At 46.4% G+C, this 18,138-nt stretch overlaps 1 protein-coding gene across 1 annotated transcript in view; it reads right to left on the reverse strand.

Moving 5' to 3' along the window:
- Window positions 1-16,770, reverse strand: part of PA2G4 (proliferation-associated 2G4) — a 34,444-nt gene extending 17,674 nt beyond the window's left edge. The window contains exons 1-3 of the mRNA XM_064734991.1: window positions 16,634-16,770; window positions 6,397-6,525; window positions 1,458-1,563 (exon numbers count right to left, since the gene is read on the reverse strand). Of these exons, the coding sequence (XP_064591061.1) occupies window positions 1,458-1,563; window positions 6,397-6,525; window positions 16,634-16,721 (323 nt within the window). The 5' untranslated portion in view covers window positions 16,722-16,770. The remainder of the gene's footprint in view (window positions 1-1,457; window positions 1,564-6,396; window positions 6,526-16,633) is intronic.
- Window positions 16,771-18,138: the final 1,368 nt, after the last annotated feature.

Raw genomic sequence — 18,138 nt, forward strand, 5'->3', positions numbered from 1 at the left:
TCAATTACAGGAATTCCAGCCATTCCAGAAATTCCAGCCATTCCAGCAATTCCCGGAATTCCAGGTATTCCAGAAATTCCAGCAATACCAAAAATTCCAGCAAATCCAGACATCCCAGGAATTCCAGCAACTCCATCAATTCCAGGAATTCCATCAATTCCATCAATTCCAGCCATTCCATCAATTCCAGCCATTCCAGCAATTCCAGCCATTCCAGCAATTCCAGCCATTCCAGGAATTCCATCAATTCCATCAATTCCAGCAATTCCATCAATTCCAGCCATTCCATCAATTCCAGGAATTCCATCCATCCCAGGAATTCCAGCAATTCCAAGAATTCCAGAAATTCCAAGCAATTCCAGACATTCCAGCCATTCCATCAATTCCAGCAATCCCATCAATTAAAGCAATTCCAGGAATTTCTGGAATTCCAGGAATTTCCATCAATTCCAGAAATTCCAGCAATTCCAGCCATTCCATCAATTCCAGACATTCCAGGAATTCCAACAATTCCAGGAATTCCAGCAATTCCATCAATTCCAGGAATTCCAGCCATTCCATCAATTCCAGCCAATCCAGCAATTCCATCCATTCCAGGAATTCCAGCCATCCCAGAAATTCCAGCAATTCCAGACATTCCATCAATTCCATCAATTCCAGACCTTCCAGCAATTCCATCCATTCCAGAAATTCCAGCAATTCCAGCAATTCCAGACATTCCATCAATTCCAGGAATTCCAGGAATTCCAACAATTCCAGCCATTCCAGAAATTCCAGCCATTCCAGCAATTCCAGACATTCCATCCATTCCAGCAATCCCAAAAATTCCAGCCATTCCTTCCATTCCGGCCATTCCAGGAATTCCAGGAATTCCATCAATTCCAGAAATTCCAACAATTCCATCAATTCCAGCCAATCCAGCAATTCCAGGAATTCCAACAATTCCAGGAATTCCAGCCATTCCATCAATTCCATCCATTCCAGCCATTCCATGAATCCCAGACATTCCAGCAATTCCATCAATTCCAGCCATTCCAGCCATTCCATCAATTCCAGCAATTCCAGAAATTCCATCAATTCCAGCCATTCCAACCATTCCAGGAATTCCAGCCATTCCAGCAATTCCATCCATTCCATCAATTCCAGGAATTCCATCAATACCAAAAATTCCAGACATTCCAGCCATTCCATCCATTCCATCAATTCCAGACATTCCAGCCATTCCATCAATTCCATGAATTCCATCAATTCCATCAATCCCAGGAATCCCAGCAATTCCAACCAGACCCCAGCACACCCAACGCTGCCCCCCAGGCTCATTATTACCCTTTAATTAACACACAATTAATTCTGTACTAAAACCCCGGGGTGGGCTGACAGAACCTTGGATAATTTTGGGATTTCATTGGTGGAAATTTGGGATTTTCATGGGAATTTGGGATTTTCCTGGCACTCACATTTTGACCAGATCCCCGTTTTTCAGGATGTAATCCTGGTCGCTCTTGAGCGGGGAGAAGTGACAGACGCAGTTATTGACGGAGATACTGGTGGGGAAGGCGATTCCTGAGGAGAAAAACGGGAAAAAAATCAGGAATTTGGGATTTTGGGACCTTAAATTCCCATTTGGGGACCTTAAATCCTCATTTGGGGACCTTAAATCTCCATTTGGGGACCTTAAATCTCCATTTGGGGACCTTAAATCCTCATTTGGGGACCTTAAATTCCCATTTGGGGACCTTAAATCTCCATTTGGGGACCTTAAATCCCCATTTGGGGACTTTAAATCCTCATTTGGGGACCTTAAATCCCCATTTGGGGACCTTAAATCCTCATTTGGGGACCTTAAATCCCCATTTGGGGACTTTAAATCTCCATTTGGGGACCTTAAATCCTCATTTGGGGACCTTAAATCTCCATTTGGGGACCTTAAAACCTCATTTATGGACCTTAAATCCTCATTTGAGGACTTTAAATCTCCATTTGGGCACCTTAAATCCTCATTTGGGGACCTTAAATCCCCATTTGGGGACCTTAAATCCTCATTTGGGGACCTTAAATCCTCATTTGGGGACCTTAAATTCCCATTTGGGGACTTTAAATCTCCATTTGGGGACCTTAAATCTCCATTTGGGGACCTTAAATCTCCATTTGGGGACCTTAAATCCCCATTTGGGGTCTTTAAATCTTCATTTCACCCTCTTGGGACCCCTTTCCCCATCCCAGGCTGGCCTGGGTCACTCACAGGGATGGGAAATCCATTCCAGTGACTTCCAGCACCTCCAATTTTGGGATTTGGGGACCTTAAATCCCCATTTGGGAACCTTAAATCTCCATTTGGGGACCTTAAATCCCCATTTGGGGACCTTAAATCTCCATTTGGGGTCTTTAAATCCCCATTTGGGGACCTTAAATTCCCATTTGGGGACCTTAAATCCTCATTTGGGGACCTTAAATCCCCATTTGGGGACCTTAAATTCCCATTTGGGGACTTTAAATCTCCATTTGGGGACCTTAAATTCCCATTTTAGGACTTTAAATCCTCATTTGGGGACCTTAAATCCTCATTTGGGGACTTTAAATCTCCATTTGGGGACCTTAAATCCTCATTTGGGGACCTTAAATCTCCATTTGGGGACCTTAAATCTCCATTTGGGGACCTTAAATTCCCATTTTAGGACTTTAAATCTCCATTTGGGGACTTTAAATCCCATTTGGGGACCTTAAATCCTCATTTGGGGACTTTAAATCTCCATTTGGGGACCTTAAATCCTCATTTGGGGACCTTAAATCCCCATTTGGGGACCTTAAATCTCCATTTGGGGACCTTAAATCCCCATTTGGGGACCTTAAATCTCCATTTGGGGTCTTTAAATCTCCATTTGGGGACCTTAAATCTCCATTTGGGGACCTTAAATCTCCATTTGGGGACCTTAAATCCCCATTTGGGGACCTTAAATCCCCATTTGGGGACCTTAAATCCCCATTTGGGGACCTTAAATCCCCATTTGGGGACCTTAAATCCCCATTTGGGGACCTTAAATCCCCATTTGGGGACCTTAAATCTCCATCCCAGGCTGGCCTGGGTCACTCCAATTCCATTCTGGAACATTCCAGGGAGGAATTTCTTCAGATATCCCACCTAAATCTACTCCCAGAACCTCAAATTTTGGGATTTTGGGGTCTTTAAATCTCAATTCCATCCTCCTGGGACACCTTTCCCCATCCCAGGCTGGCCTGGGTCACTCACAGGGATGGGAAATCCATTCCAGTGACTTCCAGCACCTCCAATTTTGGGATTTGGGGACCTTAAATCCCCATTTGGGGACCTTAAATCCTCATTTGGGGACCTTAAATCCTCATTTGGGGACCTTAAATCTCCATTTGGGGACCTTAAATCCCCATTTGGGGACCTTAAATCCTCATTTGGGGACCTTAAATCCCCATTTGGGGTCTTTAAATTTCCATTCCCCCCTCCTGGGACCCCTTTCCCCATCCCAACCCAGCCTGGGTCACTCAAATTCCATTCTGGAACCTTCCAGGGAGGAATTTCTTCCCAATATCCCACCTAAATCTACTCCCAGAACCTCAAATTTTGGGATTTGGGGACCTTAAATCCCCATTTGGGGACCTTAAATCTCCATTTGGGGACCTTAAATCCCCATTTGGGGACCTTAAATCTCCATTTGGGGACCTTAAATTCCCATTTGGGGACCTTAAATCCCCATTTGGGGACCTTAAATTCCCATTTGGGGACCTTAAATCCCCATTTGGGGACCTTAAATCTCCATTTGGGGACCTTAAATTCCCATTTGGGGACCTTAAATCCTCATTTGGGGACCTTAAATCCCCATTTGGGGACCTTAAATCCCCATTTGGGGACCTTAAATCCCCATTTGGGGACCTTAAATTCCCATTTTAGGACTTTAAATCTCCATTCCACCTTCCTGGGACAACTTCACCCATCCCAACCCAGCCTGGGTCACTCACAGGGATGGGAAATCCATTCCAGTGACTCCCAGCACCTCCAATTTTGGGATTTTGGGGACCTTAAATCCCCATTTGGGGACCTTAAATTCCCATTTGGGGACTTTAAATCTCCATTTGGGGACTTTAAATCTCCATTTGGGGACCTTAAATCCCCATTTGGGGACCTTAAATCCCCATTTGGGGACCTTAAATCTCCATTTGGGGACCTTAAATCCCCATTTGGGGACCTTAAATCCCCATTTGGGGACCTTAAATCTCCATTTGGGGACTTTAAATTCCCATTTGGGGTCTTTAAATCTTCATTTCACCCTCTAGGGACAACTTCACCCATCCCAGGCTGGCCTGGGTCACTCCAATTCCATTCTGGAACATTCCAGGGAGGAATTTCTTCAGATATCCCACCTAAATCTGCTCCCAGAACCTCAAATTTTGGGATTTGGGGACCTTAAATCTCCATTTGGGGACCTTAAATCCCCATTTGGGGACCTTAAATCTCCATTTGGGGACTTTAAATCTCCATTTGGGGACCTTAAATTCCCATTTTAGGACTTTAAATCCCCATTTGGGGACCTTAAATCCCCATTTGGGGACCTTAAATCCTCATTTGGGGACCTTAAATCCCCATTTGGGGACCTTAAATCCCCATTTGGGGACCTTAAATCCCCATTTGGGGACCTTAAATCTCTATTTGGGCACCTTAAGTTCCCATTTGGGGACTTTAAACCTCAATTTGGGGACCTTAAATCTCCATTTGGGGACTTTAAATCCCCATTTGGGGACCTTAAATCCTCATTTGGGGACCTTAAATCCTCATTTGGGGACTTTAAATCCCCATTTGGGGACCTTAAATCCCCATTTGGGGACCTTAAATCCTCATTTGGGGACTTTAAATCCCCATTTGGGGACCTTAAATCCCCATTTGGGGACCTTAAATCTCCATTTGGGGACCTTAAATCTCCATTTGGGGACCTTAAATTCCCATTTGGGGACCTTAAATCTCCATTTGGGGACTTTAAATCTCCATTCCATCCTCCTGGGACACCTTTCCCCATCCCAGGCTGGCTTGGGATAATTTGCAGGATGAGAATTCCATTCCAGCACATTCCAGAGAGGAATTTCTTCCTGATATTCCACCTAAATCTACTTCCAGCACCTCCAATTTTGGGATTTTGGGGACCTTAAATCCCCATTTGGGGACCTTAAATCTCCATCCCAGCCTGGCCTGGGTCACTCAAATTCCATTCTGGAACATTCCAGAGAGGAATTTCTTCCTGATATTCCACGTAAATCTACTTCCAGAACCTCAAATTTTGGGATTTGGGGACCTTAAATCCCCATCCCACCCTCTTGGGACAACTTTCCCTATTCTGGGCTGGTCCAGTCCAGCCTGGGATGTTTGCAGGGATGGGAATTCCATCCCAGCACATTCCAGAGAGGAATTTCTTCCCAATATTCCACCTAAATCTCCTTCCAGAACCTCAAATTTTGGGATTTTGGGGACCTTAAATTCCCATTTGGGGTCTTTAAATCTCCATTTGGGGACCTTAAATTCCCATTTGGGGACCTTAAATCCTCATTTGGGGACCTTAAATTCCCATTTGGGGACCTTAAATCTCCATCCCAGCCTGGCCTGGGTCACTCAAATTCCATTCTGGAACATTCCAGGGAGGAATTTCTTCAGATATCCCACCTAAATCTACTCCCAGCACCTCCAATTTTAGGATTTTGGGGTCTTTAAATCTCCATTTCACCCTCTTGGGACAACTTCACCCATCCCAGGCTGGCCTGGGTCACTCACAGGGATGGGAAATCCATTCCAGTGACTCCCAGCACCTCCAATTTTGGGATTTTGGGGACCTTAAATCCCCATTTGGGGACCTTAAATCTCCATTTGGGGACCTTAAATCTCCATTTGGGGACCTTAAATCTCCATTTGGGGACCTTAAATCCTCATTTGGGGACCTTAAATCCCCATTTGGGGACCTTAAATCTCCATTTGGGGACCTTAAATCCCCATTCCACCCTCCTGGGACACCTTTCCCTATTCTGGGCTGCTCCAACCCAGCCTGGGTCACTCAAATTCCATTCTAGCACATTCCAGAGAGGAATTTCTTCCTGATATTCTACCTAAATCTACTCCCAGAACCTCAAATTTTGGGATTTAGGGACCTTAAATCCCCATTTGGGGACCTTAAATCCTCATTTGGGGACCTTAAATTCCCATTTGGGGACCTTAAATCTCCATTTGGGGACCTTAAATCTCCATTTGGTGACCCTAAATCTCCATCCCACCCAGTATCCCAAACCCTCCCACATGGAATTATTGGAATAACAAAAACCTGAGGCACAGCAGGGAGGATTTGGGATTAAAATCCAAGAGGAAACCCAAGGAATTTGTGATTCCCTCACCTTTCTTCATTTCCTTTTCCTTCTTGAAGATTTTGCCCGTCTCCTCCATGATCAGGGCGTCGCCCTTCTCGCACAGGCACAGCACGGAGGCGCCGGCGGCCGCGGCCTCCAGCACGGCACGGAGCACCCCTGCAACCAAAATAAAGAACATTTATGGGGTTTTCATCTGTTTGTGGGGTTCATCCTTTTCCATCCATTTATGGGGTTTCCATCCATTTTTTCCATCCATTTTATGGGGTTCCCATCCATTTCTTCCATCCATTCCATGGGGTTTCCATCCATTTATGGGGTTCCCATCCATTTTTCCATCTATTTATGGGGTTCCCATCCATTTTCATCCATTTATGGGGTTCCAATCCATTCATAGGTTCCCATCCATTTATGGGTTTCCATCCATTTATCCATCCAATTTATGGGGTTCCCATCCATTTATGGGGTTCCCATCCATTTTTTCCATCCATTTATGGGGTTCCCATCCATTTATGGGGTTTCCATCCATTTATGGGGTTTCCATCCATTCCATGGGGTTCCCATCCATTTATGGGGTTTCCATCCATTTATGGGGTTTCCATCCATTTATGGGGTTTCCATCCATGGTTCCCATCCATTTATGGGGTTCCCATCCATTCCATGGGGCTCCCATCCATTTATGGGGTTTTCACCAATTTTATGGGGTTCCCATCCATTTATGGGGCTCCCATCCATTTTTCCCATCCATTTATGGGGTTCCTATCCATTTCTTCCATCCATTCCATGGGGTTTCCATCTATTTATGGGGTTTCCATCAATTTAATGGGGTTCCCATCCATTATTTTCCACCCATTTTCATTGGGTTCCATCTATTTTATGGGGTTCCCACACATTTATGGGGTTCCCATCCATTTATGGGTTTCCACCAATTTATGGGGTTCCCATGCATTTTTTCCATCCATTTATGGGGTTCCCATCCATTTATGGGGTTATCATCCATTTTTTTCCATCCATTTATGGGATTTTCATCCATTTTTCCCATCCATTTATGGGGTTCCCATCCATTTATGGGGTTGGGGTTTCCATCCATCTCATGAGGTTTCCACCTATTTTATGGGGTTTCCATCCATTTATGGGGTTTCCATCCATTTATGGGATTCCCATCCATTTTTCCCATCCATTTATGGGATTATCATCCATTTTTTCCATCCATTTTTATGCGGTTCCCATCCATTTATGGGGTTCCCATCTATTTTTTCAATCCATTTATGGGGTTCCCATCCATTTATGGGGTTTCCATCCATTTCATTGGGTTTTCATCAATTTAATGGGGTTCCCATCCATTTATGGGGTTTCCACCCATTCCATGGGGTTTCCATCCATTTATGGGGTTTCCATCCATTTATGGGGTTCCCATCCATTTCATGGGGTTCCCACCCATTTATGGGGTTCCCATCCATTTATGGGGTTCCCATCCATTTTTTCCATCCATTTATGGGGTTATCATCCATTTTTCCCATCCATTTTATGGGGTTCCCATCCATTTATGGGATTCCCATCATTATGGTTTATCATCCATTTTTTCCCATCATTTATGGGTTCCCTCCATTTATGGGGTTCCCATCCATTTATGGGGTTCCCATCCATTTATGGGGTTATCATCCATTTTTCCCATCCATTTCAAGGGGTTTCCATCTATTTTTTCCACCCATTTATGGGGTTCCCATCTATTTATGGGGTTTCCATCCATTTATGGGGTTTCCATCCATTTATGGGGTTCCCATCCATTCCATGGGGTTCCCATCCATTTTATGGGGTTTCCATCCATTTATCCATCCACTTTATGGGGTTCCAATCCATTCCATGGGGTTCCCATCCATTTATGGGGTGTTCTCCATCCATTATGGGGTTCCATCCATTATCATCCATTTATGGGGTTCCCATCCATTTATGGGGTTCCCATCCATTTATGGGGTTCCCATCCATTTATGGGGTTCCCATCCATTTATGGGGTTTCCATCCATTTATGGGGTTCCCATCCATTTTTTCCATCCATTTATGGGGTTCCCATCCATTTTATGGGGTTTCCATCCATTCCATGGGGTTCCCATCCATTTTATGGGTTTCCATGCATTTTTTCATCCACTTTATGTTCCATCCATTTATGGGATTTTCATCCATTCCATGGGTTTTTCTATGGGGTTCCCATCCATTTATGGGGTTCCCATCCATTTTTTCCATCCATTTATGGGATTTTCATCCATTTTTTCCATCCATTTATGGGGTTTCCATCCATTTATGGGGTTTCCATGCATTTATGGGGTTCCCACCCATTTATGGGGTTCCCATCCCTTTCATGCCTCCACAACCCCAAACCCCAACACCTCAAATCCCATTCCCGACCTTTCCCACACCCAGGAAATCCCAAAATTTCATTTTCACTCATTTTTAACATTTCCATTCCTTCCTATATATCCCATCTATATAAATAATCTATATAAATAAATATATAAATATATTTATAAATATAAATAAATAAATCTATATAAATAAATATAAATAAATTATATTATATAATACTATTTTATATTTTTGGAAGAGGGAAATTCCAAATTCATCAGGAGGATGTTCGACCCTGGATAGGTTTTGGGAATGAGGGACACATCACAAATTCCATTCAGCAGGATTCAGACAGGAACAGGTTTGGGAATGACTGGGACACATCAAAGCCCCAATTTTCCAAGGAATTTTCAGGAACAGGGTCCCAATTTTCCAAGGAATTTTCAGGAACAGGTTTGGGAATGACCAGGACACATCAAAGCCCCAATTTTCCAAGGAATTTTCAGGAACAGGTTTGGGAATGACCAGGACACATCAAAGCCCCAATTTTCCAAGGAATTTTCAGGAACAGGTTTGGGAATGACCGGGACACATCAAAATCCCAATTTTCCAAGGAATCCACAGGAACAGGGTCCCAATTTTCCAAGGAATTTTCAGGAACAGGTTTGGGAATGACCAGGACACATCAAAGTCCCAATTTTCCAAGGAATTTTCAGGAACAGGTTTGGGAATGACCAGGACACATCAAAGCCCCAATTTTCCAAGGAATCCACAGGAACAGGTTTGGGAATGACCGGGACACATCAAAATCCCAATTTTCCAAGGAATTTTCAGGAACAGGTTTGGGAATGACCAGGACACATCCAAGGCCGCCCCAATGCCCCGGGGTGTTTGGGGAATGCTCCACTCCCAAAGTTTTCAGATTTATTTTCCTAAAATAAATTATTCCCAAAAGAATCCAGCAGGAATTCCAGCTGGCCCCGGATCTCATCCAGCTTCCAATGCTGATCCCGAAATATTTGGATATCCCAAAGTGTTCTGGGATCTTGGAATGGGATTCCTAAAATATTCTGGGATGCTGGAAAGGGATTCCTAAATATTCTGGGGTCCCAAATATTCTGGGATCCTGGAATTGGATCCTAAAATATTCTGGGATCCTAGAATGGATTCCCAAATGTTCTGGGATGCTGGAATGGGATCCTAAATATTCTGGGATCTTGGAATGGGATTCCTAAAATATTCTGGGATCCTGACTAGGATTCCTAAAATATTCTGGGATCTTGGAATTGGATCCTAAAATATTCTGGGATCTTGGAAAGGGATTCCAAAATTTTTGGGGATTCTGGAATTGGATTCCAAAATATTCTGGGATCCTGGAATTGGGATTCCAAAATATTCTGGGATGCTGGAATGGGATCCTAAAATATTCTGATATCCCAAAATGTTCTGGGATCTTGGAATGGGATTCCTAAAATATTCTGGGATCCTGGAATTGGATCCCAAAATATTCTGGGATCCTGGAAAGGGATTCCAAAATTTTTGGGTATTCTGGAATTGGATCCTAAAATATTCTGGGATCTTAGAATTGGATCCTAAAATATTCTGGGATCCTGGAATGGGATTCCCAAATATTTTGGGATTCTGGAATTGGATCCTAAAATATTTGGATATCTCAAAATATTCTGGGATCTTGGAATGGGATTTCTAAAATATTCTGGGATCCTGAACTTGGATTCCAAAATATTCTGGGGTCCCAAAATATTCTGGGATCTTGGAATGGGATTCCTAAAATATTCTGGGATTCTGGAATTGGATCCCAAAATGTTCTGGGATCTGGGACTAGAATTCCTAAAATATTCTGGGATCCTGGAACTGGGATTCCAAAATATTCTGGGGTCTTGGAATGGGATTCCTAAAATATTCTGGGATGGTGGAATGGGATTCCTAAATTTTTGGGGATTCTGGAATTGGATCCCAAAATATTCTGGGATCCTGGAAAGGGATCCTGGAATGGGATCCCAAAATGTTCTGGGATCTTGGAATTGGATCCTAAAATATTCTGGGATCCTGGAATTGGGATTCCAAAATATTCTGGGGTCCCAAAATGTTCTGGGGTCCTGGAATGGGATTCCTAAAATATTCTGGGATGCTGGAATGGGATTCTAAAATATTCTGGGATCTTGGAAAAGGATTCCAAAATTTTTGGGGATTCTGGAATTGTATCCTAAAATATTCTGGAATGCTGGAACTGAGATTCCAAAATATTCTGGGATCTTGGAATTGGATCCTAAAATATTTTGGGATGCTGGAATTGGATCCCAAAACTTTCTGGGATTTTGGAATTGGATCCCAAAATATTTTGGGATCCTGAAATGGGATTCCCAAATATTTTGGGATCCTGGAATTGGGATTCCAAAATATTCTGGGGTCCCAACATGTTCTGGGATGGTGGAAAAGGATCCTAAAATATTCTTGGATCTTGGAAAGGGATTCCTAAAATATTCTGGGATCCTGAACTTGGATTCCAAAATATTCTGGGATCCTGGAAAGGGATTCCAAAATTTTTGGGGATTCTGGAATTGGGATTCCAAAATATTCTGGGGTCCCAAAATATTCTGGGATCTTGGAATGGGATCCCAAAATGTTCTGGGGTCTTGGAATTGAGATTCCAAAATATTCTGGGATCCTGGAATGGGATCCTAAAATATTCTTGGATCTTGGAAATGGATTCCAAAATTTTTGGGCATTCTGGAATTGGATACCAAAATATTCTGAGATCCCAAAATATTCTGGGATCCTGGAATGGGATTCAGGAATATTCTGGGATCTTGGAAAGGGATCCCAAAATTTTTGGGGATTCTGGAATTGGATCCCAAAATATTCTGGAATGCTGGAATGGGATCTCAAAACATTCTGGGATCTTGGAATGGGACCACAAAATATTTTGGGATCCCAAAATGTTCTGGGGTCCTGGAATGGGATTCCAAAATATTCTGGGGTCCCAAAATGTTCTGGGATCCTGGAATGGGATTCCCAAATATTTTGGGATTCTGGAATTGGGATCCCAAAATATTCTGGGGTCCTGCAGTGGGATTCCAAAATATTCTGTGATCCTGGAATTGGGATTCCAAAATATTCTGGGGTCAGAAAATATTGTGGGATCCTGGAATGGGATTCCCAAATATTTTGGGATCCTGGAATTGGATACCAAAATATTCTGGATGCTGGAATGGGATCCTAAAATATTCTGGGATCTTGGAATTGGATCCTAAAGTATTCTGGAATCCTAAAATATTGTGGGGTCCTGGAATGGGATTCCTAAAATATTCTGGGATCCTGAACTTGGATTCCAAAATATTCTGGGATCCTGGAATTGGGATTCCAAAATATTCTGGGGTCCCAAAATATTCTGGGATCCTGGAATGGGATCCCAAAATGTTCTGGGATGTTGGAATAGGATCCTAAAATATTCTGGGATCTTGGAAAGGGATTCCAAAATTTTTGGGGATTCTGGAATTGAATCCTAAAATATTCTGGAATGCTGGAACTGAGATTCCAAAATATTCTGGGATCTTGGAATTGGATCCCAAAACCTTCTGGGATTTTGGAATTGGATCCCAAAACATTCTGGGATTTTGGAATTGGATCCCAAAATGTTCTGGGATCTTGGAATGGGATTCCTAAAATATTCTGGGATTCTGGAATTGGATCCCAAAACTTTCTGGGATTCAGGAATGGGAGGCCAAAACATTTTGGGATCCCAAAATGTTCTGGATCTTGGAATGGGATTCTGGAATATTTTGGGATACTGGAATGGGATCCTGGAATTGGATCCCAAAATATTCTGAGATCCTGGAAAGGGATCCCAAAACATTCTGGGGTTTTGGAATTGGATCCTAAAATATTCTGGGATTTTGGAATTGGATCCCGAAACCTTCTGGGATTTTGGAATTGGATCCTAAAATATTCTGGGATTTTGGAATTGGATCCTAAAATATTCTGGGATCTTGGAAAGGGATTCCAAAATATTCTGGGATCTTGGAATTGGATCCCAAAACCTTCTGGGATTTTGGAATTGGATCCCAAAACATTCTGGGATTTTGGAATTGGACCCTAAAATATTTTGGGATGCTGGAATTGGATCCCAAAACTTTCTGGGATTTTGGAATTGGATCCCGAAACTTTCTGGGGTTTTGGAATTGGATCCCAAAACATTCTGGGATTTTGGAATTGGACCCTAAAATATTTTGGGGTTTTGGAATTGGATCCCAAAACTTTCTTGGATTTTGGAATTGGATCCCAAAACTTTCTGGATTTTGGAATTGGATCCCAAAACTTTCTGGGATTTTGGAATTGGATCCCGAAACTTTCTGGGGTTTTGGAATTGGATCCCAAAACATTCTGGGATTTTGGAATTGGATCCTAAAACTTTCTGGGATTTTGGAATTGGATCCTAAAATATTCTGGGATTTTGGAATTGGATCCCAAAATATTCTGGGATTTTGGAATTGGATCCCAAAACTTTCTGGGCACCATCACCTGTGTGAGGCCTTCAGATCCCAACACTTTTCCATGGGAAAGTTGGGAATATTTCAAAGCCAGGATAAAACATTCCTGATAAGAACCAGCAGGACACGGAGGGAAAATAAAACAAACAGGGAAAAGGGAAAAAAAAAAAATAATAAAAAAAAAGGAGATAAAGGGGGAAAAAACTCAGAACATTCCAAGGAATCAGAGGAACAAAAATAATTTTAAAAAAAGGAGATAAAGGGGAAAAACCCTCTGAGCATTCCAAGGAATCAGATGAGAGGAACTCCTGGAATTCTTCTCTCCTTCCCATTGTTTTTTAGGGAGTTAAGGAATTTTTTATCCCTAAAATCCAACAGCTGGAAGGGGTTTTTTTGCAGGATTTTTTGTGTGTGTGTTTGCTCTTTTTGTGGGGTTTTTTGGGAGTTTTTTAGGGATTTTTTTTACCTTTTTTTTGTGTGTGTTTGCTCTTTTTGTGGGTTTTTTTGTGGGTTTTTTTTGGGACTTTTGGGGATATTTTTTTTACCTTTTTTGTGTGTGTGTTTGCTCTTTTTGTGGGTTTTTTTGTGAGTTTTTTGGGGTTTTTTTTTACCTTTTTTGTGTGTGTGTTTGCTCTTTTTGTGGGTTTTTTGTGGGGTTTTTTTGGGATTTTTGGGGGTTTTTTTGCAGGATTTTTTTTGTGTGTATTTGCTCTTTTTGTGGGGTTTTTTGTGGGTTTTTTTGGGGTTTTTTTGGGGGTTATTTTTTACCTTTTTTGTGTGTGTGTTTGCTCTTTTTGTGGGGTTTTTTGTGGGGTTTTTTGGGGTTTTTTTTTGGGGGTTTTTTTAGCATTTTTGGGGGGTTTTTTTGCAGGATTTTTTGTGTGTGTGTTTGCTCTTTTTGTGGGTTTTTTTGGGAATTTTTTGGGGATTTTTTTTTCCTTTTTTGTGTGTGTGTTTGCTCTTTTTGTGGGGTTTTTTGTGGGTTTTTTTGGGGTTTTTTTGGGTTTTTTTGGGGATTTTTGGGGTTTTTTTTTACCTTTTTTGTGTGTGTGTTTGCTCTTTTTGTGGGGTTTTTTGTGGGGTTTTTTGGGGGTTTTTTTGGGTTTTTTTGGGGTTTTTTTTGCAGGATTTTTTGTGTGTGTTTGCTCTTTTTGTGGGGTTTTTTGTGGGTTTTTTTGGGGGTTTTTTTGGGGTTTTTTTTGGGGTTTTTTTGGGATTTTTTGGGGGTTTTTTTTTACCTTTTTTGTGTGTGTGTTTGCTCTTTTTGGGGTTTTTTGGGGATTTTTTGGGGTTATTTTTTACCTTTTTTGTGTGTGTGTTTGCTCTTTTTGTGGGGTTTTTTGTGGGGTTTTTTTGGGGTTTTTTTGGGGTTTTTTTTTACCTTTTTTGTGTGTGTGTTTGCTCTTTTTGTGAGTTTTTTTGGGGGTTTTTTTGGGGTTTTTTTGGGTTTTTTTTTACCTTTTCTGTGCGTGTTTTCTCTTCCCAACCTGCTCGGAGCTGCCTTTCCCCCCCGGGGAAGGGAGGCGGCCAAACTTCCGCGGCTCCTCCATTCCCTCCCTTCCCGAAGGGAATCCCGGGAGCACCGGGGGAGCCCCGCGGAACCGGTCCGGGCGGCTCCCGGCGCCGGGACACGGCAACGGCCGGGAAAGGGGGGAAAATAAAACCGGGAGAGGAAAGGAGGGGAGCCCCGGTACCGGGACCCCATTGCCAGAACCGGACCCTGTTCCTGGGACAGGACCCCCGGTACCGGGGCTGGTTATTGGGACAGGACCCCCAGATCAGTTCGGGACCCCGTTCCCGGGACTGAACCCCCGTTCTGACCGGGACAGAACCCCCAGACCGGTTCGGGACCCCATTCCCAGAACCGGACCCTGTTCCTGGGACAGGACCCCCGTTACCGGGGCTGGATAAACATTATTGGGACAGGACCCCCAGACCAGTTCGGGACCCCGTTCCCAGGACTGGACCCCCGTTCTGACCGGGACTGGATCCACATTACCGGGACAGGACCCCCGTTCTAACCGGGACAGGACCCCCATTCTCGGGGCTGGATCCACATTACCGGGACAGGACCCCCAGACCGGTTCGGGACCCCATTCCCAGAACCGGACCCCCGTTACCGGGGCTGGATAAACATTATTGGAACAGGACACCCAGACCGGTTCGGGATCCCGTACCCGGGGCTGGATCCCATTCCCAGAACCGGGCGCTGTTCTAACCGGGACAGGACCCCCATTCTTGGGGCTGGGTCCACATTACCGGGACAGGACTCCCAGACCGGTTCGGGACCCAATTTCCAGAACCGGAGCCTGTTCCCAGAACCGGACCCCCGTTCTTAGCACAGGACCCCCAGACCGGCTCGGGACCCAATTTCCAGAACCGGAGCCCCGTTCCCGGGACAGAACCCCCATCCTGACCGGGGCTGGATCCACATTACCGGGACAGGAGCCCCAGACCGGTTCGGTACCCCATTCCCAGAACCGGACCCCCAGACCGGTTCGGGATCCCATTCCCAGTACCGGATCCCCAGACCGGTTCCGTACCCCATTCCCAGAACCGGACCCTCATTCCCAGTACCGGATCCCCAGACCGGTTCCGTACCCCATTCCCAGAACCGGACCCCCAGTCCGGTTCCGTACCCCATTCCCAGAACCGGACCCTCATTCCCAGTACCGGATCCCCAGACCGGTTCGGGATCCCATTCCCAGTACCGGACTCCCAGACCGGTTCCGTACCCCATTCCCAGAACCGGACCCTCATTCCCAGTACGGGATTCCATTCCCAGTACCGGACCCCCAGACCGGTTCCGTACCCCATTCCCAGAACCGGACCCTCATTTCCAGAACCGGACCCCCAGACCGGTTCCGTACCCCATTCCCAGACCCGGAGCCCCCATTCCCAGCACAGCCCCGCTCCCGGTGCAGCCCCGTTCCCTCCAGGCCCCCCCACCTGCGGCTCCCCCGCTCCCGTCCCATCCCCGCCGCCACCTCGGTGCTCTCCCCCCCCTTCACCGGTACCGGAGATGGACCGGGTGGGGGTCACACATGAACAAAAGCGGCACCGGCGGGGTTTGGAGCACCGGGGGGGAGCGGCAGGCCCGGCCCCGCTCCCCCGGTGCACGTGGGGCGCGGTACCACGTGCCGGCAGCGGCGGCGGCCGCCGTGCTGGGCCGGGCCCCGCCAGCACCGGGAGCACCGGGAGCTTCCCGCCGTACCGGGGGGTGGAGCGGGGGGGGTCACACCGGCACAGCCGCCCCCCAGCCCCAAACAGCGCTCCCCAACCCGGGGGTCTCACACTCGGGGGGGGGTCTCACCCTCAGGCCCGGCCTGGCCGCTCTCTCCCCCCACCCCCTCTCTCAGCGCTTCCCCCTCAGCGCTTCCCCCTCAGCGCCCCCCCCCCGGCCGCGGCCCAGCACTCACGGTTGGCGATGTCCCCCCCCATCTTGTACTTGGTGACCACCAGGTCCTCGGCGATGGTGAGCTCGCTGGCCTCCTCCTCGCCCGACATGGTGGGAGCCCCGCCGAGCCCCCCCCCGGAGCCCCTCCGGGCCTGCTCGAGCTTCCCCCCCCCCCCGCCCGGCGCTGAGGGAGCCCCCGGGACCGCGAGCCGGAGGCGCGAGCAGGGCAGAGCGCGGGCTCCGCGCGCGGCACGCTGGGAACGCGAGTCCTCCCCGCCCCCCAGGACTACAACTCCCGGCGGCCCCCGCGCGAGGAGCGCCGGATGAGGGTGGGGCTTGCGCCGCCCCGCCCCTGCGGACTGCAACTCCCGGCGTGCAACGCGGCTCTCGCGAGAGGAGGTGGGTTGTGAGACCGGAAGCGGCGCGCGGGGAGTGATGGGGGATGTAGGCGGGAGGAGGGAACGGGAATTTCGGTACCGGGAGCGCACCGGGAGCGATGGATCTCCCTTTCCCTCCGCTGTGGGGATCCCCGGCATGTTCCTGATCCAAACCCCAGACCCGCGACCCCCGCCCCACTCAGCCCCGTAACCCCCCCCGGTACCGGTACCGTCGCCGTTCCCGGACCTTGGTCCCGGTTTCCTCTCCGGTATCCCCCGCTCCGAACCCCCCAAGTCTCACTCGCGACGTTTTTTATTCAAATTCTTTTATTTTCATTCATCCCGTGCGACCCCCGGGGCCGGGGGCGATCCCTGAGCGGGGGCTCCCCCCCCCCCCAACCCGAAAAAACGGGGAAAAAAAACCCAAAAAAGGAGAAATCCCCCAAAAAAGGGATCCCGGGGGTCCCCTCAACCTCAGGAACCCCCAAACCTTCACTCAGCAGGAGAACCTGAAAATAAAATGAGTCTGGGGTCCTCAAGAGACACCAAATTCTCCCAGGGACCCCCCCCCAGATCCCCCATGAATTTGGGGAGCACCTTCAATGAGGGAAGAGGAGGAAGAGGAAGGAAAAAAATGGGAGGAAGAGGAAGGAAAAGATGAGGAGGGGTCTCAAGGGTAAAAGATGGGGAGGGGTCTCCTGGAGGCCGTAAAAAAAAAACATTTTGGGGGTCAAAAAAGGGAAAAAATGGATCCCAGAGGACCCCAAACCTTCACTCAGCAGGGAACCCTGAAAATAAAATGAGTCTGGGGTCCTTCAGAAATCCCACGTGGGGACCTCCCCAAATGAGGGAGGAGGAAGAGGAAGGAAAAAATGGGGAGGGGGAAATAAAAGATGGGTGGGGGAGGAAATAAAAATGGGGAGGGGTCTCAAGAGGAAAACAGGGGAGGGGGCTCAAGGGGAAAAAGATGGGGAGGGGTCTCCTGGGAGGGCGTGTAAAAATCAGCATGAGGCTTGGAAAAAAAGGCAAAAAAAGGCAAAAAAAGGCAAAAAATGGATCCCAGAGGACCCCAAACCTTCACTCAGCAGGGAACCCTGAAAATAAAATGAGTCTGGGGTCCTTCAGAAATCTCAAGAGACCCCAAATTCAC

This window comes from Zonotrichia leucophrys, chromosome 29 (assembly GCF_028769735.1).
Source record: "Zonotrichia leucophrys gambelii isolate GWCS_2022_RI chromosome 29, RI_Zleu_2.0, whole genome shotgun sequence".
Taxonomy (NCBI): domain Eukaryota; kingdom Metazoa; phylum Chordata; class Aves; order Passeriformes; family Passerellidae; genus Zonotrichia; species Zonotrichia leucophrys.